The sequence below is a fragment of the Oncorhynchus gorbuscha genome, unplaced genomic scaffold, assembly GCF_021184085.1.
Source record: "Oncorhynchus gorbuscha isolate QuinsamMale2020 ecotype Even-year unplaced genomic scaffold, OgorEven_v1.0 Un_scaffold_2057, whole genome shotgun sequence".
NCBI classification, from domain to species: domain Eukaryota; kingdom Metazoa; phylum Chordata; class Actinopteri; order Salmoniformes; family Salmonidae; genus Oncorhynchus; species Oncorhynchus gorbuscha.
The window spans coordinates 5,717-28,220 of record NW_025746659.1 but is presented as its reverse complement, the minus strand read 5'-3'; the positions used below and the strand labels follow the sequence as shown (position 1 = coordinate 28,220).

Sequence of the window (22,504 nt, the reverse complement as noted above, 5' to 3'; positions counted from 1 at the left end):
AGCTAGCAACTTACTGTGTCTGGTGGGGGGGGTTCATATATTTTGTACAGTGCATGAGTGCAGAGTTGGATGGTGAGACGGGCATTGCATGACGTGCAATCTTGTGTCGTTCTTATCAGGTACATTGTTAAAGATATTATATTGTAATTGTATTATTTTGGTAACTGCCCAGTGAACAAGCACCAAACCAGCGTGCGTGAGTGCAGAGTTGGATGGTGAGCCCGGCATTGCATGACGTGCAATCTTGTGTCGTTCTTATCAGAATAAAGCTACATGATTGGTGCTACATATTGGAGTTCCGTGTCGATGACTGATGTACACAACGCCAGAAGAGTACTGTTACATTGGTGCCGTGACCCGGATTACTGGTTGCTGCGGAAAAAGGAGGAAGGTCAAAAGGGGGGTGAGTGTAACGGATGTGAAACGGCTAGCTTAGTTAGCGGTGTGCGCTAAATAGCGTTTCAATCGGTTACGTCACTTGCTCTGAGACCTTGAAATAGTGTTTCCCCTTGCTCTGCAAGGGCCGCGGCTTTTGTGGAGCGATGGGTAACGATGCTTCGAGGGTGACTGTTGTCGTTGTGTGCAGAAGGTCCCTGGTTCCCGCCCGGGTATGGGCGAGGGGACGGTGTAAAATTATACTGTTACATTGGTGCCGTGACTGTTCTTCTGGATCGGATCATCCTTCGTTGGATTTCCATCCCAGAACTTCGCCGTGGTTGCTGTTGAAGAATCAGAGAAGACGTTGCTGGTGCAGTTTGGCGATATCGCATTTCGCCACAAGATGGCGCCACTAGAACGTTTTATTATTGCAATTGATAATTTCTCTGTCTGAGGCTCTTCACAGACAAAGGATAACTTTTGTGTTACTTGTTTATTTGCAATTCTGATGTATATCTGATATAAGTAGGGTGAGTTTTACCAGTGTACTAGATATAGGTGAGATTTAGGTGATATATTTATACATGTTTTGCTGTTTACATTTTCATTAGGGTGTTGATTTCCCATTGTTAAAATGGAAGGTGTTGGGAGAGGTAGGGGTTTCCTGTCATTTAATCTGTCACCATCTGTGGGTAGGGGTTCAGCCAAAATTCCAGTTACTTCTACACCCATGCCCAAACTGGAGGGTTTTGATGATAGTTTATCCATGGACACGCCCAAGGATGTGTATGAAAGAGGTTTGCCAAATACAGGGAGTGGGGAGGTCTCCATGGATTTCATAGCAGACATAGTACAGCAGATTGGTCATTCCATTGGGGAGAACATTGCCTCCTGTTTGGAGTCAAAGGCAATTGCTGGACATGTTGGGGACAATGTTATGGGGAGTGTATGCAGCTCGAGGGGTATGGATGTGTCAGGCCTGAACCTGGTATTGAAGTCTGATATCAGGGAACCGGTGTATTTTCGGGGGGATGGCTCTGAAAAGTGCACAGTGCATGAGTGGGAGGATATGGTAATGGTTTACATGCGTAAGAGGGGCGTGTCTGTGATGGACCAAGCAGTTGAGGTTATGGGCAGGCTTATGGGAAGGGCCCGCGATGTTGTTAAAGTTGGCATACGCAGCAATCCCTCCATTGATTTATCTAAAGGCCCGAGTCCCATCTTTGACATACTGAAACAACATTTTAGTGACACTGTTTTTTCAAGCATGCCCCTTGCTGACTTTTATGCCACATTACCTCTGACTGATGAACAACCATTTGAATATTGGCTCAGACTGAACAGGGCTATGGAGGTTGCTGAAGATTGTCTAAAGAGACAGGAAAAAAGTGTTGAAGACCCATCTCGTGAGCTCACAGTCATGTTTATCAGACATTGCCCTAATGCTGAACTGTCGCTTATCTTTAAGTGCAAGCCATTACAGCAGTGGACCGCTGCAGATGTTCATGAGAGGCTGGATGAATACAGGAGGGAGCGGAGGTACTCTCACTTATCTACGGTGACCACAGCCATCGCAACAATGAAGCAGGAAGTTGGTGCTGTCATGCCGATTACCATGCCTGCTGTGAGGTCCCACATGGAAGTACCCAATACGTTGCCTTACCCAGCCCAGACTATTCAGGGCTCAGCTGAGCCCATGGAACGTATCCTTGCCATGCTGGAGCGTGTGCTGGAGCAGAGGCCACAACAGTCTGACCATAAGTTCCAAAAAGGGAATAGGAGCAAAGTGAAGTCTAATGGGCCATGTAACGTGTGCGGGGATGCTGGACATGATACTTACTTTCACTGCAGGGCCAATCACCTCTGCTTTCTTTGTCATGTAGCTGGCCACGCACACTCTCAGTGCCCCAAGGCTGCAGCTCTGAGCACAGCTAGTGGAGTCCCTACAGTAATCACCGCTCAGCTTCCGGGAAACTAGTAGGCCTGCATGTAGAAGGGGAGAGTGTTGGGCCTTTTGTAGAGTCCCCATCAGTGAGAGCTGTTGATTTGGAGTCTGTATATAAAAGTGTTTGTGACGAAATGGAGACTGAGAAGAGTATCATAATGCAGAACACACAGAGACTTTCCCCATATGATGATTTATTCTATGCCAAGGTGTTAATAGGAGGAGAAGTGGAAGTGAGAGCAATGCTTGACAGTGGGTCCATGGCTTGTACCTTGAGCTCTAGGGTCTTACCTGAACTGTTGCATGCAGGAGTGTTGAAAAGTCCATCATTGAGTCCTACAGAGGTAGTCTTGGTTGTTTGTGGTGGGTTGAAGACGAGGCCTTTGGGAGTATGTGAGCTGGAGATGGAGGTGTACGGATGTAGAGTCGCTGTGCCTACACTGGTGGTTGAAGGCCAGAGTGATGACCTCATCTTGGGCAGCAATCTCCTAAAGCACTTGATTCGCCACCTGAAGACGGATGGAGATCTCTGGAAGAGGGTTTACACTCCTGTGTGTGACGGGGGTGAGGAGAGCAAGCTAATCGAGATGATGGCTAATGTGGAGAGATGGAGAGACAGTGAAGTACCTGACAAAGTTGGAACTGTGAGACTAAAAGGGGCTGTGACTCTAGAGCCTATGCAGGAGCACTTAGTCTGGGGCAGACTACGAAACACTCAGAATCTATCAGCTGGCAGTGCTGTTGTCATTGAGCCCAGCAGTTCAAGGTCAACACCAAGGTCAATACTGGTAGGGAGGACAGTAGCTCTATTGCGGGGGGATGGGTGGCTCCCTGTTAGAGTGATAAACCCTTCTCAGAAGACAGTGACATTGAGACGAAACGCCACTCTAGCCGATGTCTTTCCTTGCATGGCTCTAGAGGACTTTGGCTGTTCGGGTATGAATGATGGTTCATCAGCAGCTTTACCGCAGCAAGTGCAGAGAACGGCTGATATACTCACTGACTGCCAAGATGACTTGACACTGACTGACGGTTCCAGCCAACTTCACGATACTGACGGACCTGACAGTTCAAGCGAGCCTGAGGTCTTACGTGACTTAGGTTTGACTGATATTGGTGTTCTCCTCCTGTCAAGTGTCTCTTGCTGGTAAGAAGAAACTCACCCAGCTCATAGCTGAGTACCAGTCAATTTTTTCCAGGCACAAGTTGGATTGTGGAAAAGCTTCCGGATGTCTTCACCGCATTCAACTGAGTGATGAGAAACCCTTTCGGATGCCCTACCGACGCCTTTCACCAAATAATTATGAGAAGCTCAAACAAGCATTGAATGAGATGGAAGAACATGATATCATAAGGAAGTCTAGTAGTGAGTTCGCCTCTCCCCTTGTCCTTGTATGGAAGAAGTCTGGAGACCTGAGACTCTGTACTGATTTTCGTTTGCTCAATGCTCGCACCATCAAAGACGCCCACCCACTCCCTCACCAGGCTGACGCGCTGGCTGCGTTAGGTGGAAATGCCTTTTTCTCGACAATGGACCTTACCTCTGGCTACTACAATGTGGAAGTGCATGAGGATGACCGGAGATTCACAGCTTTTACGTCTCCATTTGGATTGTACGAATACAATCGAATGCCACAGGGGTTATGAAATAGTCCGGCAACCTTTATGAGGATGATGCTAAACATCTTTGGGGATCAGAACTTTCTTAGCCTGCTGTGTTACCTTGACTATGTCTTGGTCTATGCGCCCACTGAAGATCTGGCTATACAGCGCCTGGAAATTGTTTTTGAGCGTCTCAAGGCTCACAACCTGAAGTTGGCGCCAAAAAAGTGTAACTTTCTGCAGAGGTCTGTGAAGTTTCTGGGGCATATCATTAGTGCGGATGGTGTAGCTACAGACCCTGAGAAGGTGAGGGCCATTACAGGAGTAACAGAAGCTGATCTGATGAAAGATGGCACTGACATTCCATCTCAGAAGAAATTGAGGTCATTCCTTGGGATGGTGGTGTATTATCAACAGTTCATTGAAGGTTGCTCGACCATTGCAAAGCCTCTCTTTGGATTGACTACTGGACACAAGGCTCCACGCTGGAAAAAGAAGCGAAGCTCACCTGTCAGGAAGTTGACGGCTGCCGACTGGACAACAGAATGCAGACAGGCCTTATTCCAGCTAAAGCAAGCCTTGCTGGACCAGGTTTTGTTGGCCCACCCCAACTTTGAAAAACCCTTTCTACTCTCGGTGGATGCATCCAGCAATGGCTTAGGTGCTGTGCTATCTCAGGTGCAAGAACCGGGAGCTACAGCGAGACCTCTAGCCTTCGCGAGCAAGTCCCTCAGTTATGCACAGTCAAGGTATCCTGCGCACAGGCTCGAGTTCTTTGCCATGAAATGGGCTATCTGTGACAAGTTCCACCACTGGCTACGGGGACAGCAGTTCACGGTATGGACGGATAATAATCCCTTGACATACATTCTGACCAAAGCAAAGCTTGATGCTTGTGAACAGAGATGGGTCGCCAAGCTGGCACCGTACGAGTTTGACATTAAATACATCCCTGGAAAAATGAATGTTGTTGCAGATGCTTTGAGCAGAGAGCCCTTCGTACGACCCAGTGCACTCCATCGCCTGACAAGGGTCCCGTACGAGACCTTACTAACTGAAGCCGACGCTGTGCGCACAGACAGAGTGCAAGATGTGTTTCGCTGGTCCAGCCACCCCTTTGACAAAGCCTTTGACTCCAACGAAGTGGTCATTAGCTGTCAGGCTACTGTTGACCCCCCATCTGGTGCTTTATCAAGACATGAAGTTGCAGCTGTTCTTCATTCACATAGGTGCTGGGTGGGTGAAGTGGGCTCACATGCACTGCTGTTGCCACAGCTCCCACAGGCTGTTATGCCATCAGAGCCGACCAATGTCGATGTTCTGCCACACGACCTACTGATGAGTAAGCAGCGTGATGACAACGTGATCAGCAAAGTCATCTTCTTTGTTGAGAGGGGGAGAAGACCATCCCGGAGAGAGCGTGCCCATGAGAGTGTTGAGGTTTTGGGTCTTCTCAGAAGTTGGGACAAGATGACCATGAAGATGGGTGTACTGTATCGTGTTTCAAAGAATGTGGTTACAAAGAGGAAAATGTATCTGTATGTGGTTCCAGCCTCCATGAAAGCAATGGTGTTGAAGGGTGTCCATGATGAAGCTGGCCACCAGGGCCAACAGAGAACAGTCTACCTGACAAGACAGAGGTTCTTCTGGCATGGCCTGGAGAGGGAGGTAAAAGCCTATGTGAAGTGCTGCAGGAGATGCGTGGTGAGCAAGACTCCTGATCCGGAAGCAAGAGCTCCTCTTGAGAGCATAATAACAACTGAGCCTCTTGAACTAGTGTGCATAGACTTCTGGTCTGTAGAAGATTCTTCAAACAAATCCTTGGATGTGCTCGTTGTTACTGACCACTTTACCAAATTAGCTCATGCCTTCTTGTGTCCGAACCAGTCTGCTAAGTAAGTAGCTCATCAGTTGTGGAACAACTATTTCTGTGTCTACGGGATGCCACGCCGTATACACTCAGACCAGGGAGCCAACTTTGAGAGCGCTTTAATAGCCGAACTGTTGAGTGTTGCAGGCGTTCAGAAGTCTCACACCACGCCGTACCATCTGATGGGGAATGGGTCCTGCGAAAGGATGAATAGGACTTTGGGAAACATGATCCGGGCCCTGCCAATGAGAGCTAAGCACAGATGGCCTCAGGCGCTGAAGTCCCTTACGTTTGCATACAATTGTACGATCCACGAGACCACAGGCTTTGCCCCTTTCCTGCTAATGTTTGGGAGGACGCCAAGACTGCCTGTTGACATAGTCTTTGGCTCGGTCATAGAGAACCCAGAAGTTGTCGACTATGACCAGTTTGTTCAGTCTTTGAGGAGAGATCTGAAAGAAGCCTTGAATGCAGCACAGGCATCTGCAGCAAAGCAGTTGAAGAGGCATGCTGACCTTTATGACAGAAGAGTCAGAGGAGCACCAGTGGAGATTGGGGATCGAGTATTGCTGGCTAACAAGGGGGAGCGGGGAAAGCGGAAGCTCGCTGACCGTTGGGAGGATACTGTCTACCTTGTCACTGGATTGAATGCTGACAGTCACACTTTTAAGATTCAGAAAAGCTCCACTGGACGGGAGAAGACGGTACATCGCAATCTGATAATGCCAGTCAACTTTCTTCCTCTTCCCCATGCTGCTGTTGAGGAGGGAACAGACATGTCTGGATTAACAGAGTCTGAGGACATGAATGACAGCCTAGTGGTCTCAGCTGCCATGGACACTGCAGTGGATGATGGTGCTGAGTACAGAACCAGAGTGTGGGTGTCAGAGTTGTCTTCTGAAGGAACAGGTGACACAAGCCTGGTGGGTGATGTGCGATCCTTGGATGCTCAGGATATTCCACCTTTGGTTTCCGTGGATGATATACTGCAGCTGGAAGGTCTGCCTCGATCAGAGAGTCTTCAAGAATCTGACCGAGACTGTAACAGTGTAGTGAGTGAGCTAATTGACCAGTCTGCTTACGATATCCGTACTGACCTACCAAACGCGGACCATTCCTTACCTGATCAGTTACGTACTGACTGTGTTGACGGACACACTATTGCAACAGTGCACAACACTGTTACCCCTTATGCAGTTGAAGGTAGTCGGGGTCATATTAGGTCAAGGGCAGGAAGGCTATTTAAACCAGTGTCAAGACTGATTGAGATTATGAATCAGCAGAAAGTTAGCTCTTGAAGGTAAAATATGTGAATAGAGGGTCAATCGTATTGACATCTTTTATCTGTTTTGCTTTTACATCATTGTGACCATAATTAGAGGTTGCAGGATGGTAATGTGACATGTGATAAAGTCTCTTATGGTGGTTTATTTTATTACTTGGATGTTTTAAAGTCACCGAGTGTACTTAACATGTGACAGGGCATGTTTACCTATGAGGGCTAAGGGGATTGATCAACCACTTTTAATAATAATAATAATAATATATGCCATTTAGCAGACGCTTTTCACTCTAATTCTCAAGGAGAATAGTCTAAGGACTGGAATATTTAGTGACTGATTTAAAGCAGGGTCTGCATCCTTGATATACACAGCGTTACCTTTTAGTTTTCTCTATTAGGTAGTAAAAAAAAAATTCTCTGGATTATTCTGTACATATGTTGAGTGTCTCTGTATCTGGTATGTTTGCACAGTGCCGTTTTGTATTTTGTTATTTTTCTTGGCAAGTGGAATTCAGTAGGGGGGAGTGTAACAGGGTTATATTGGTGATTGCCCTTGCCACTTTATTGTTAAGCCAATGGGTTTTTGGTTTGAGTTTGTCTTGCCTTCACCTACTCAACATGGCATCTTATTGGCTGGTTTGCGTAGCTTGCTTACGAGGGGGGATGTTCCAGTTAGAATCGTCCCAGTGAACAAGCACCAAACCAGCGGTAAGTTGTTGGTTGCAAAGCACCGTACGTCAAAAGTGATTTTATGCTCTCAAGTGATGATTTAAATGTACAATTTATATCAAATAGTTCAAACATCACACATAAGATGCAGGGGTTTTTGGAGAATATTTGTTGTGCATTTTGTTGTAGAGAATTCACGCCAGTATTAGCTAGCAACTTACTGTGTCTGGTGGGGGGGTTCATATATTTTGTACAGTGCGTGAGTGCAGAGTTGGATGGTGAGACGGGCATTGCATGACGTGCAATCTTGTGTCGTTCTTATCAGGTACATTGTTAAAGATATTATATTGTAATTGTATTATTTTGGTAACTGCCCAGTGAACAAGCACCAAACCAGCGTGCGTGAGTGCAGAGTTGGATGGTGAGACGGGCATTGCATGACGTGCAATCTTGTGTCGTTCTTATCAGAATAAAGCTACATGATTGGTGCTACATATTGGAGTTCCGTGTCGATGACTGATGTACACAATGCCAGAAGAGTACTGTTACACACCTGTTAATTGAAATATATCATGAAGCTGGTTGAGAGAAAGCAAAGCTGTCATCAAGGCAAAGGGTGGCTACTTTGAAGAATCTCATAAAATATATTGGTTTAATACTTTTTATTTTGGTTACATGATTCCATATTTGCTATTTCATAGTTTGTTTCCTCAAATATTCTACAATGTAGAAAATAGTAAAAATAAAGAAACCCTGGAATTAGTAAGTGTCAACTTTTGACTGGTACTGTACATCTGTCCAATTGAAAGATGGCCAGCTATATGTTAAGTCAAAATTGTCCAAACCGAAACTCTCACAACTGCAACAATTGACACCATAAAGATAGATATATGTTGAGTATACCCAACATTAGGAACACCTTCCTAATTCTGATTTCCACCCCCCCTTTTTTGCCCTCAACAGCCTAAATTCATGTGGGCATGGACTCTACTAGGCGTCAAAAGCGTTCCACAGGGATGCTGGCCCATGTTTACTCCAATGCTTCCCGCAGTTGTGTCAAGTTGGCTGGGTGTCTTGGGTGGTGGACCATTCTTGATGCACACGGGAAACTGTTGAGCATTAAAAACCCAGGAGTGTTGCAGTTCTTGACACAAACCGGTGCGCCTGGCACCCACTACCATACCCAGTGGAGAGTATTGAGATGCATAGACAGCAGGGAGGGTTCCAACCCTCCAAGAGCCCAAACATTGAAATGTATTTGGCCAAAACATAGAAATCTATAACGTGCCATACAGTACTGGAATGTACTGTGCTCTACTTTAGTGTACTGTACTTTTGCATACTGCAACTCTGATGCACATGGGAATATCTTTGGTTTGTCTCTGACATTCAGAAGCTGAGCTACGACCTGAAGTCGAAGAATCAAAGAAATTGGATGTTGCTTGGGAAGTATGCCACTTCAACATTCAGTCAGAACGAGCAAAGTCTGAAATATCCAACTTGCTAATTCGTTGAATGCGACACGTGATTGACTTGCTATCTGGTTGTAGTTAAAGTCAGTTTCCTAGTTCTGACTAGCATGTGAACACGGCATCAATCTTCTACAATGTGTGACTGTTGCTGTCAATTGATCTGTTCACTTTGCCTCATAAAATACAGTATGTATGATTCAAATAAATGACCATAAAACATATTTGGGGAAATCGGGTCAAATTTATTTTCCCATATCCATCATCATTATTATATAGCCTATCTAAAATATGTTAGCAGTCTTGTTAAACTATGTTGAAATGCAGGAAATAAGCATCAAAACAACATTTTCCTCGGTCCCTCAAATTGAACAAAATCATGCTGGTGTTGTAATTACTGCAGACTATCTCAATATGTGAAAAGGCAGACCCTGGGGAATAAACCTCTGCTCTACTGTACTGTACCCTACTCTACTGTAGCCTACTCTACTGTACTGAACCCTATTCTACTGTACTGAACCCTATTCTACTGTACTGTACCCTACTCTACTGTAGCCTACTCTACTGTACTGAACCCTATTCTACTGTACTGAACCCTATTCTACTGTACTGAACCCTATTCTACTCTACTGTAGCCTACTCTACTGTACTGAACCCTATTCTACTGTACTGAACCCTATTCTACTGTACTGAACCCTACTCTATTGTACTGGACCCTATTCTACTGTACTGAACCCTATTCTACTGTACTGAACCCTATTCTACTGTACTGAACCCTATTCTACTGTACTGAACCCTATTCTACTCTACTGTAGCCTACTCTACTGTACTGAACCCTATTCTACTGTACTGAACCCTATTCTACTGTACTGAACCCTACTCTATTGTACTGAACCCTATTCTACTGTACTGAACCCTATTCTACTGTACTGAACCCTATTCTACTGTACTGTACGGTACCCTACTGTAGCCTACTCTGCTGTAGCCTACTCTGCTGTAGCCTACTGTACTGTAGCCTACTGTACTGTAGCCTACTGTACTGAACAGTACCCTACTGTACTCTACACTGCTGTACCCTACTCTACTGTACCCTACTCTACTGTACCCTACTCTACTCTACTGAACCCTATTGTACTGTACTGTACCCTACTGTACTCTACACTACTGTAGCCTACTGTACTGAACGGTACCCTACTGTACTCTACACTGCTGTAACCTACTCTACCCTACTGAACCCTATTGTACTGTACCCTACTGTACTCTACACTGCTGTACTGTACCCTACTGTACTATACACTGCTGTACTGTACTCTACTCGACTGAACCCTATTCTACTGTACTGTACGGTACCCTACTCTCCTGTAGCCTACTGTACTGAACGGTACCCTACTGTACTCTACACTACTGTACTCTACTCTACTGTACCCTATTGTACTGTACTGTACCCTACTGTACTCTACACTGCTGTACTGTACTCTACTCTACTGAACCCTATTCTACTGTACTGTACGGTACCCTACTCTACTGTAGCCTACTGTACTGAACGGTACCCTACTGTACTCTACACTGATGTACCCTACTCTACTCTATCGTACCATACCCAACTGTACTGTACCCTACTCTACTCTGCTCTACTGTACTCTACTCTGCTGTACTGTACTATACTCTGCTGTACTGTACTCTACTCTGCTGTACTGTACTCTACTCTGCTGTACTGTACTCTACTCTACTCCGCTGTACCCTAGTCTACTCTGCTGTACCCTACTCTACTCTGCTGTACCCTACTCTACTCTGCTGTATCCTACTCTACTCTGCTGTACCCTACTCTACTCTGCTGTACCCTACTCTACTCTGCTGTATCCTACTCTACTCTGCTGTACCCTACTCTACTCTGCTGTACTGTACTGTACCCTACTATACTCTGCTGTACCCTACACTGCTGTACCCTACTCTACTGTAGCCGACTCTACTGTACTGAACCCTTTCTACTGTACTGTACGGTATCCTACTGTACTCTACACTGCTGTACCCTACTCTACTGTAGCCTACTCTACTCTACTGAACCCTATTCTATTGTACTGTACCCTACTGTACTCTACACTGCTGTACTGTACCCTACTGTACTCTACACTGCTGTACTGTACCCTACTGTACTCTACACTGCTGTACTGTACTCTACACTGCTGTACTGTACACTACTGTACTCTACTAATATTATTATTATTATTATATTTACTGTACTCTACACTGCTGTACTGTACTCTACACTGCTGTACACTGCTGTACTGTACTCTATTGTATCATACCCAGCTGTACTGTACTCTGCTCTACTGTACTCTACTCTGCTCTACTGTACTCTACTCTGCTCTACTGTATCCTACTCTACTCTGCTGTACTGTATCCTACTATACTCTGCTGTACTGTATCCTACTATACTCTGCTGTACTGTACCCTACTCTACTCTGCTGTACCCTACTCTACTCTGCTGTACCCTACTCTACTCTGCTGTACCCTACTATACTCTGCTGTACCCTACTCTACTCTGCTCTACTTTGCTCTGCTGTACCCTACTCTACTCTGCTCTACTTTGCTGTGCTGTGCTGTACCCTACTCTACTCTACTCTGCTGTACTGTACTCTACTGTATCCTACTCTACTGTACTCTACTCTTCTGTACTGTACCCTACTCTACTCTGCTCTACTCTACTCTGCTGCACTGTACCCTACGCTGCTGTACCCTACTGTACCCTACTCTGCTGTACCCTACTGTACCCTACTCTGCTGTACCCTACTGTACCCTACTCTGCTGTACCCTACTCTACTCTACTCTGCTGTACCCTACTCTACTCTGCTGTACCCTACTGTACTCTACTCTGCTGTACTGTACCCTACTCAACTCTGCTGTACTGTACGGTACCCTACTCTGCTGTACGGTACCCTACTCTACTCTGCTCTACTCTACTCTGCTGTACTGTACTGTACTCTACTCTGCTCTACTCTACTGCACTGTACCCTACTCTGCTGTACCCTACTCTGCTACACTCTACTCTGCTGTGCTGTACTGTACTCTACTCTGCTGTGCTGTACTGTACTCTACTCTGCTGTGCTGTACTGTACTCTACTCTGTTGTGCTGTACTGTACCCTACTCTACTCTGTTGTGCTGTACTGTACCCTACTCTACTGTACTGTACTCTACTCTACTCTGCTGTATCCTACTCTGCTGTACTGTACTGTACTCTGCTGTGCTGTACTGTACCCTACTCTACTGTACTGTACTCTACTCTACTCTGCTGTACTGTACTGTACTGTCCCCTACTGTGCTGTACTGTACCCTACTCTACTCTGCTGTACTGTACCCTACTCTACTCTGCTGTACTCTACTCTAATGTACTTTTCATTTCTTACAATTGAAGAAAGGGCCCATGGACTGTTGATCGAGTGGTCTTGGTCTTGAGACCACATCAATTCAGTCTTTAACTTGTCATGGTCTCAACTTATTGGGTCTGGGTCTTGGGACAAATGTCCTGGTATAAATCTTGGTCTTAGCTCCTGGATATTATCTTAGTCTTTAGTTTACAAACCATAGGCAACCCAATTTGAAGAAGACAATACTTTCTGATCATAGGCTGATTAATCCCAACCCATAGGAATCCCCACCCAGTTGACCACTTTTAAATGGGGGAAGCCCTCGATGGCAATGTCTTTCCCAAAAATGAGTTATATCCATCTAGAGTCCTCCATTTATCTCTATGATTGACACTTGACACCGAAATGCAAATTAACACACAATAGAGATTATACTTCTCTAAATGAAATGTAAAGGTTTTGTAAATCAGGTTAAATCATGTTTTTAATTTGGCATGTTAATATATTTTTATATGTTCATCTGTAATAGAAGGTTAATTAAAATGAACTCTACTGTATGTGGTTCTTCCTTTATTGCAACTTTTTCACCATGTCTCAGTAGTGACACATTGAGTGGGATGGTAGGGAATTGAGGTAAATATTTCAAATCTGCAGTAGGTGTGTGAATAATATACTGTATATTCCAATTGGAAGACCAGTGGGGCAAAAAAAGTATTTAGTCAGCCACCAATTGTGCAAGTTCTCCCACTTAAAAAAATGTATTTGCAAATTATGGTGGAAAATAAGTATTTGGTCAATAGCAAAAATGTTTATCTCAATACATTGTTATATGCCCTTTGTTGGCAATGACAGAGGTCAAACGTTTTCTGTAAGGGAACCCCCCCCCCAAAAAAATACAGACAAATGAATAAAAAATTTAGGGACCCCCCCCCCAAAAAATACAGACAAATTGTCACGCCTTGGTCATTGTATTTTGTGTTTTTGTTATATGTTTGGGTAGGCCAGGGTGTGACATGGGTTTATATGTTGTTTTCGTATTGGGGTTTGTATTAGTTGGGATCGCGGCTGATTAGGGGTGCTGTTAGGCTTGGCTGCCTGAGGCGATTCTCAATCAGAGTCAGGTGCTTATCGTTGTCTCTGATTGGGAACCGTATTTAGGGAGCCATAGTTTCGCTTTGTATTTCGTGGGTGATTGTTCCTGTCTCTGTGTTGTGGTCACCAGATAGGCTGTAATAGGTTCACGTTCCGTTTTGTTGTTTTTTTGTATTTAGTTTCAGTTATTTCATGTACGTGTTTTTTCCCATTAGTCATGAGTAACCAACACACTGCATTTCGGTCCGACTCTCTTTCTTCAACAGACGAACGTCGTTACACAAATTAACAAAAAATAGGGATCCCCCCCCAAACAATACAGACAAATTAACAAAAAATAGGGACCCCCTCCCAGAAATACAAACAAATGAACAAAAAAATAGGGATCCCCCAGAAATACAGACAAATGAACAAAAACTAGTTGTAAAGTATTAACCTAATTTAGGCCTAAAGGCAGTTAAGGGAAAGCATTTGGCTTAAATCACATAAATGACATGGACTGAAATAGTGGTTTACATGATTTGAGTGACTACCCTTCCTCTGTTCCTTATACATCTGCAAGGTTCCTCAAAGACCAGGGAGCTTTTTGAACGGCTTATAAAAAAGGGCAGTGATTGGTAGATGGGTAACAAAGTTAACAATTATGCTGTGGATTATGTATAACACCACCCAGACATAAACGATAGTCGTCTTTCTGAACTGAGCTGCAGGGCAGGAAGGAAACTGCTGTGGGGTGTCACCACAAGGCCAATGGGGATATTAAAATGACTACGGACATCAATGGCTGTGATGGGAGAAAACTGAGGATGGATCAACATCGTAGTGAATCTACAATAATGACCTAAATGACAGTGAAAATAAAAATATTCCAAAACATGCATCTTGTATGTAACAAGGCACTAAAGTAATACTGCAAAAAACATCTTGAATGATACACTTTTTGGTTTAAATGCAAAGCATTAAGTTTGGGGCAAATCCAACAACATATCACTGAGTAACTGCCTCTTTATTTTAAAGCATATTGGTGGGCTATATAAATACATTTGATTGAATTTGATTTGCATCATGATATGTGAATCCTTGACCTTGGCAAAGACTGGGGAGTTTTTCAGGATAAAAAGATACAGGATGGAGCTAAGCACAGGTCAAATCCTAAAGAAAAACCTGCTTCAGTCTGCTTACACCAGACACTGGGAGAGGAATGCACCTTTCAGAAATACAATAATCTACAAAGTTCCTGACTGAAATGTCCTTGAAAATTGCTGTCTAGCAAATATTGGGCAAAAATTGCCAAATCTAGGTGTGCAAAGCTCTGAGACTTAGGGCTCTATTCAATCAGATCCTCTTTAGCCAACATTCACATAGCAGTTGTTTTGGCGGTGACTGAGGTGGAACCGTGTTAGAGCTGTCAAATCCACAAGTGGCTCCTGGAATTATAGCTAAAACAGATATTGCCGTTGACTGCACGGAGTTGCATTAAGAGAACCCGGTAATCTTGTTTAAAAGTTTCAACCACCCCAAAATATCTCACTATAAAGAACACGTGGCCTATAAAACACTATTACTACCATTACTACTGCCATCACTACCAATACTACAACTACTTCACAATAAGTGCTACTTCACAATAAATACTTCTAGACGAGCAAGCATACCACATTTACTTCAGTAAATGTCCTTTTCTAGTTGTTTTAATACATTTCGTAGGTGTTCTGATTAGACAAACTCTGTTCTCATTATGGCCCATATAAAACCGTTTTGCAACTGATTAATCACTGTCTTACCCTCCACAGAGATTGATAAGGTCTGAAAGGGACATCCCCATTGGCCAAGCCTGCAGTCTTTCTTGGTTAACTGATGATTTTGGTAACTTGCCTGAAAATGGGAAAATTGTGGTTTACACACAGAAATGCCAGAACTTGTCGGTCTCTTAATTAATCAACATGAAAGAAGCAGAAAAATCTAGTTTTCTAACAATGTGTATCACTACCTAGCATGCTTGCTAGCTTGTTATCACCCACATGAGGGCGAAGCTGGTGTGGTTAGGCTGGTTAGTTACCGCTAAATAGTGTATCTCGGCCTGAGTAATAGGATAAATGTGTCTCTGCTCGCCCTGACTAAAAGTTACACTTCCAGTGTAGCAGGCTTAAAAAAATGTATTTTGTGACGCCCCTGGAATTCTTTGCAGTTCAGTTGTTTTCTGTTAAAAGTTCGCTGCCTAATGGGACAACAACAGAGCAGGCTCAACTTGCCTAGCTGCCATAATGGACATAAATTGTCCATCTTTCACTTAAAAAATGGGTATAAACCAGAAAGATCAGTTTTTTTTACTGGAATTCCTTACAATTTTTTGGTTTTCTGTAGAAGAAAACACTTGCGTCAACTCTAACCCTGTAAGCCTTAAAGTCCCTGCATCAGCTCTTGGACCAACGGGCTCTGAGACAGCTTCTACCCCCAAGTCATAAAACTGCTTAATAAGACGACTAAATAGTAAATTAATTGGTGACTCGGACTACATTCATTGACCCTATCTTACAGTGACTATATTCACATCCACACAACTCTAAATAAATACACAGTACATACTGTACACACACACTGAACATACACTCTCACACAAAACCCACACATGTTGACATACACTACACACACACACACACACACTTTTACACATCATATGCTGCTACTCTGCTCTTTATTTTACTATTATTATTATCTATCCTGATGCCTTGTCACATTACCCTGCCTTCATGTACATATCTACCTCAAATACCTTATTATTATCTATCCTGATGCCTTGTCACATTACCCTGCCTTCATGTACATATCTACCTCAAATACCTTATTATTATCTATCCTGATGCCTAGTCACTTTAACCTGCCTTCATGTACATATCTACCTCAAATACCTTATTATTATCTATCCTGATGCCTAGTCACATTACCCTGCCTTCATGTACATATCTACCTCAAATACCTTATTATTATCTATCCTGATGCCTTGTCACATTACCCTGCCTTCATGTACATATCTACCTCAAATACCTTATTATTATCTATCCTGATGCCAAGTCACATTACCCTGCCTTCATGTACATATCTACCTCAAATAGGGTTTTAGTTGAGGTTCAGGGTTTTAGATGAAGTTTAGGGTTTTAGATGAAGTTTAGGGTTTTAGATGAGGTTTGGGGTTTTAGATGAGGTTTAGGGTTTTAGATGAGGTTTAGGGTTTTAGATGAGGTTCGGGGTTTTAGATGAGGTTCAGGGTTTTAGATGAGGTTTAGGGTTTTAGATGAGGTTTAGGGTTTTAGATGAGGTTTAGGGTTTTAGATGAAGTTTAGGGTTTTAGATGAAGTTTAGGGTTTTAGATGAGGTTTAGGGTTTTAGATGAGGTTTAGGGTTTTAGATGAGGTTTAGGGTTTTAGATGAGGTTTAGGGTTTTAGATGAAGTTTAGGGTTTTAGATGAAGTTTAGGGTTTTAGATGAAGTTTAGGGTTTTAGATGAAGTTTAGGGTTTTAGATGAAGTTTAGGGTTTTAGATGAGGTTTAGGGTTTTAGATGAAGTTTAGGGTTTTAGATGAAGTTTAGGGTTTTAGATGAAGTTTAGGGTTTTAGATGAGGTTTAGTTCTACCTGGTTTGTTAGAGAGGCATCCATTAAAGAACAGGCTGTGTTCTATTAGATAGCTAACTCTCAATCCACGATATGGTAGATAATGTAAAGACATAACACATGTGTTTTTATAACACCAGACTGATTGATAATGTAATAAACTGCACTGGTCTACCAAAAACAACTCCCACAATCTTCTTATTATCAATTAATTTCAGCCAATCATCATTCATTTGTTTCAGGGCCGTACATGTTGAGTGCCCTTCCCTATAAGCATGCTGAAAGTCAGGTGTTAATTTGTTTAATGTGAAATAGCATTGTATCTGGACAAACACAATTTAATCCAAAAATTGTAGCATGTTGATTGGTCAGTTGTTTGAACAGGTACAAGATGCTTCGCTATTCTTTCGTAGCGGATGTTACGCCCTGACCTTAGTTATCTTTGTTTTCTTTATTATTTTGGTTAGGTCAGGCTGTGACTAGGGTGGGTATGTTAGTTTTTGTATTGTCTAGTTTTTTTTGTATATTTTAGTTTTTTTTGTTAGTCTAGGTATTTGTATGTCTATGGTGGCCTGAATTGGTTCCCAATCAGAAGCAGCTGTTTATCGTTGTCTCTGATTGGGGACCATATTTAGGTAGCCATTTAGTCTAGGGTATTTGTGGGTTCTTATTCTATTTTTAGTTGCCTGTCTGCACTACTCATATTTGCTTCACGTGTTGTTGTTTTGTTCAGTGTTCTTTCTTTATTAAAGAAGAGTGTACGCTTACCTCGCTGCGCCTTGGTCTCCTCCATACAACGAACGTGACAGCGGAATAACTTTTGCTTCCCTACAGTTCTGAGGGCACACTCTTTTCTGCAGGCTAAGATTGAAGAAATGGCAAATAGGAGTGACAATATAGTCCGCTACCATCCTCAGTAATTTCCCATCCAAGTTGTCAGAACCAGGTGGTTTGTCATCGTTGTGGTTTGTTATTGTTGTTCGCCTATTCCACACTCACTTTACGGAGTTAAAATGACAATGCTTATCTTTCATAACTTGGTCAGTTATGCATGTATATGAAAGTTCAGGGTTTGTTGTTGGCATGTCATGTTAGGCCTACTGTACCCGTCCGATGCAGCAGGCCAGTAAAACAGATTTTTCTGCTTCCTCCTTGTTGTTTCATTAAGACACTGACATGTACATGTTTCGTGAGAGTCTTGCCTTTCCATACAGGAGTCATACACTATATCTTTGTGAGAAGACTGATTTTCAGGATGTCTCACGGTCCGACAAACACCGCTGTAGCTCAGCCACCTTCCACCTCAGATGCAGAAGGCTGCCAGTGGCGGATGCGGTGATTGAGATGCAGCCCATTGTGAGAAAGTTTTATTGTCTGAAGTGATGGCCTCGAATTGTTCACAGCATCTCCTCTCTCTATATTGGTTTGTGCAGGTGACTGTGACCTCTTCCTCAGACCAACTGTCAGTACGCCCAGTATGCTCTGGGAACTAAAAGGAGCATCTTGGTTTCAAGGTCCTAGCTTTGAGGGAATAATCATCGTGAGGTATCAGTCAGTCACATGCAGGAATCAATGTTAACAAGAGATAATGAATAATGTCAATCATGCTTATATGACTTGTTTGTGTAGCATTATATGAGGACTGAAAGGGAATGCCTTAGTTTTCATCAAGCTTGGATTGAGTTTGTGAACCTCTCTGGCTGTGATCAAATCAAAATCAAATCAAATTGATTTATATAGCCCTTCGTACATCAGCTGATATCTCAAAGTGCTGTACAGAAACCCAGCCTAAAACCCCAAACAGCAAGCAATGCAGGTGTAGAAGCACGGTGGCTAGGAAAAACTCCCTAGAAAGGCCAAAACCTAGGAAGAAACCTAGAGAGGAACCAGGCTATGTGGGGTGGCCAGTCCTCTTCTGGCTGTGCCGGGTGGAGATTATAACAGAACATGGCCAAGATGTTCAAATGTTCATAAATGACCAGCATGGTCGAATAATAATAAGGCAGAACAGTTGAAACTGGAGCAGCAGTATGGCCAGGTGGACTGGGGACGGCAAGGAGTCATCATGTCAGGTAGTCCTGGGGCATGGTCCTAGGGCTCAGGTCCTCCGAGAGAGAGAAAGAAAGAGATAAGGAGAGAATTAGACAACTCACACTTAGATTCACACAGGACACCGAATAGGACAGGAGAAGTACTCCAGATATAACAAACTGACCCTAGCCCCCCGACACATAAACTACTGTAGCATAAATACTGGAGGCTGAGACAGGAGGGGTCAGGAGACACTGTGGCCCCATCCAAGGACACCCCCGGACAGGACCAAACAGGAAGGATATAACCCCACCCCCATATGGCAGGAGACAGAAGCCTGCCATGGAAGCAGGCGGAGGCAGCGAGGGAAGCCATTGAAGCAACCACTCTGAACGGCAGTAGTCTGGCACGGATCACTATGAGGACTGAACCGGTTAAGATGTTGTCGGGGAATCATTCAGAGGTTATTTATTTTTTCATTTTGCCTTCCCCCCCCATGTTCCTCTGGTTCTTGGATACCTCTGGCTAAGAGAACACAATCCTTTGTTCGATTGGGTGACTGGTAAGGTAACTAGTTGGAGCATTGAGTGCCATGCTAACTGCCTCAGGACTGCCTGTTCTCATGCTGTCCCCAGTCGGGTCAGTGAGTCTGCTCCTCCTGATTTGTCCCTGGTTCCTGAAACATATCACGAGTTGGGTGAGGTGTTCAGTAAGCAGAAAGCTCAGTCACTTCCTCCCCACCGACCTTATGATTGTACAATTAAGCTGTTCCCTGGAGCTGCCTTTCCCAAGGGACGGTTATACAGTATTTCTCGACCTGAGCGGGAAGCCCTGGAGACATACATAAAGGAGTCTCTTGCTGCAGGTCTCATTCGTCCCTCGTCATCACCCCTGGGAGCTGGATTTTTTTTTGTGAGTAAGAAGGATGGCTCTCTTCGACCGTGTATTGATTATCGGGGGTTGAATGATATTACGGTCAAGAACAAGTACCCCTTGCCCTTGATGAGCTCCGCTTTCGATTCTTTACAGGGTGCTACTGTGTTTACGAAGCTTGATCTACGCAATGCGTATCATCTGGTTCGGATCAAAGAGAGGGGCGAGTGGTTGACTGGATTCAATACACCTATGGGACATTTCGAGTACCAGGTGATGCCGTTTGGACTTTCCAACGCTCCAGCAGTGTTCCAAAGTTTGGTGAATGACGTGCTGAGGGATATGATCGGTCTGTTTGTATTCGTTTACCTGGATGACATCCTGATTTTCTCCAAGGAGCTTTCCAGCCACATCCAGCATGTTAAGCAGGTCCTGCAGCGGTTATTGGAGAACCGTCTGTTTGTGACGGCAGAGAAGTGTGATTTTCACGCCCACACTACATACTTCCTCGGGTACATCATCTCCAGGGGTGAGATCAAGATGGTCCAAGAGAAGGTTCGGGCGGTTCGGGATTGGGCCCGGCCCGGTACGAGATTGCAGCTCCAGAGATTCCTGGGATTTGCAAACTTCTATCGGAGGTTTATCCGTGATTACAGCCGGGTGGCCGCCCATTTAACTGCTCTGACGTCTTGCACCAGAATTTTCTGTTGGACTCCTGAGGCAGACCGAGCATTTCTGAACTTGAAGAGCCGATTCACCAATGCGCCGATCCTCTCTCAACCTGTCTCCTCTCTTCTCAGACTATTACTATGTTTTGTTGTATATTTACACAGCAGACTTAGCACTCTGGTCACCATTGTCAAATGCAAGAGCTACACCATGTGGGTAATTATCAGTCAGTGTGCTTTGTCTTTCTCTCCCTTCTCTGATCCACAGATCATCCGCTGCACTTCCCTTCCCTGTCCAATCAGCACCTCAGATGAGTGCCTGTGGATGGACATTGGCCAAAGCGGACCCTGGGACAATAACATTGCCTGTATCAAGGGGGATGATGGATCCTGTGCCTGGTAAAAGGGGGTGGCACCGCCCAAGTAGTTTCTGGATATTGATGACCCCTAAACTTTACAGGCCATCTACTCATAGGAAAAAAAGCTACCAACTCAAATAATTATGATTAAATTAATCTAGGAAGTAGTTTCTAACAATTACAAGACCGATATTGATTTGTCAAGTTGTGTTGTCAGAGGACAGGTTGCAGGAAATGGTCAATGTGAAAGAGGGCAACAATCTTGTGAAAATGTCACTTGTTGTAAAATACATTAAAAATGAACTACAAATAAAGCACTTCAAGTACTCATTTCTTGAGCCATTAATTTGCTTGTCTCTAAACTGGAATCAAAGGCATTATTGAACATGCTCCTGGAATAGTTTGTCTAAACCAGGGCTTCAGCTTTAACGTCATTGACCAAATGAAACAACTCATTGTTTCTTCCTTGCTTTATAAGATTATATTCAGTTGGATGAACATTCAGCTGTTTTCAAGTACTAGTCAGCACTAGCAACAACAGCATTTTCTGACTTGCTAACTGGTAGTACAATGCATTTGGGGGAAGTATTCCGGCCACATGTTCAGTTACAGCCTTATTCTAAAATTGCTTAAATACAAGTTTTTCCTCAGTCTACACACTAACCCATAATGGCAAAGCAAAAAAGGGTCAGATTATATTTAACTAAATCAAATTTATTTATATAGCCCTTCGTATATCAGCTGATATCTCAAAGTGCTGTACAGAAACCCAGCCTAAAACCCCAAACAGCAAGCAATGCAGGTGTAGAAGCACAGTGGCTAGGAAAAACTCCCTAGAAAGGCCGAAACCTAAAATCTTGTTTTCAGACAGTTTGCTTTGAGAAACATTTGTGCTTGGGTGCATCCTGTCTTGGATCATGATTATTCTACAACTTCATGAGTCCACCTACGGTAAATTCAATTGATTTGACATGATTTGGAAAGGCACCTAAGGTCCCACCGTTGACTGAGCAATTAAACAAGCCATGAGGTTGGAATTGTCTGAGCTCAAAGGATTGAGGCACAGCTGTGGGGAAGGTTACCAACCTTGATGGTCCCCAAGAGCACAACCTCTCTCATTGGAAGTCTGGAACCACCAAGGTTCTTCATAGAGCTGGCCCCCCTGGCCAAACTGCACAATTGGGGGAGAAGGGCATTGGTCAGGGAGGTGACCAAGAACCCGATGGACACTGACAGAGCTCCTCTGTGGAGAAGGACAACCATCTCTGCAGCACCCCAATCAGTCCTTT

The 22,504-nt window shown here is 43.9% G+C and overlaps 1 protein-coding gene across 1 annotated transcript in view; it reads left to right on the top strand.

The window, feature by feature from the left end:
- The window catches only part of LOC124024901 (metalloproteinase inhibitor 2-like), a 55,018-nt gene extending 33,515 nt beyond the window's left edge, over positions 1 to 21,503 (top strand). The window contains exon 5 of the mRNA XM_046338633.1: positions 21,125 to 21,503. Within this exon, the coding sequence (XP_046194589.1) occupies positions 21,125 to 21,259 (135 nt within the window). The 3' untranslated portion in view covers positions 21,260 to 21,503. The remainder of the gene's footprint in view (positions 1 to 21,124) is intronic.
- The last annotated feature ends 1,001 nt before the right edge of the window (positions 21,504 to 22,504 follow it).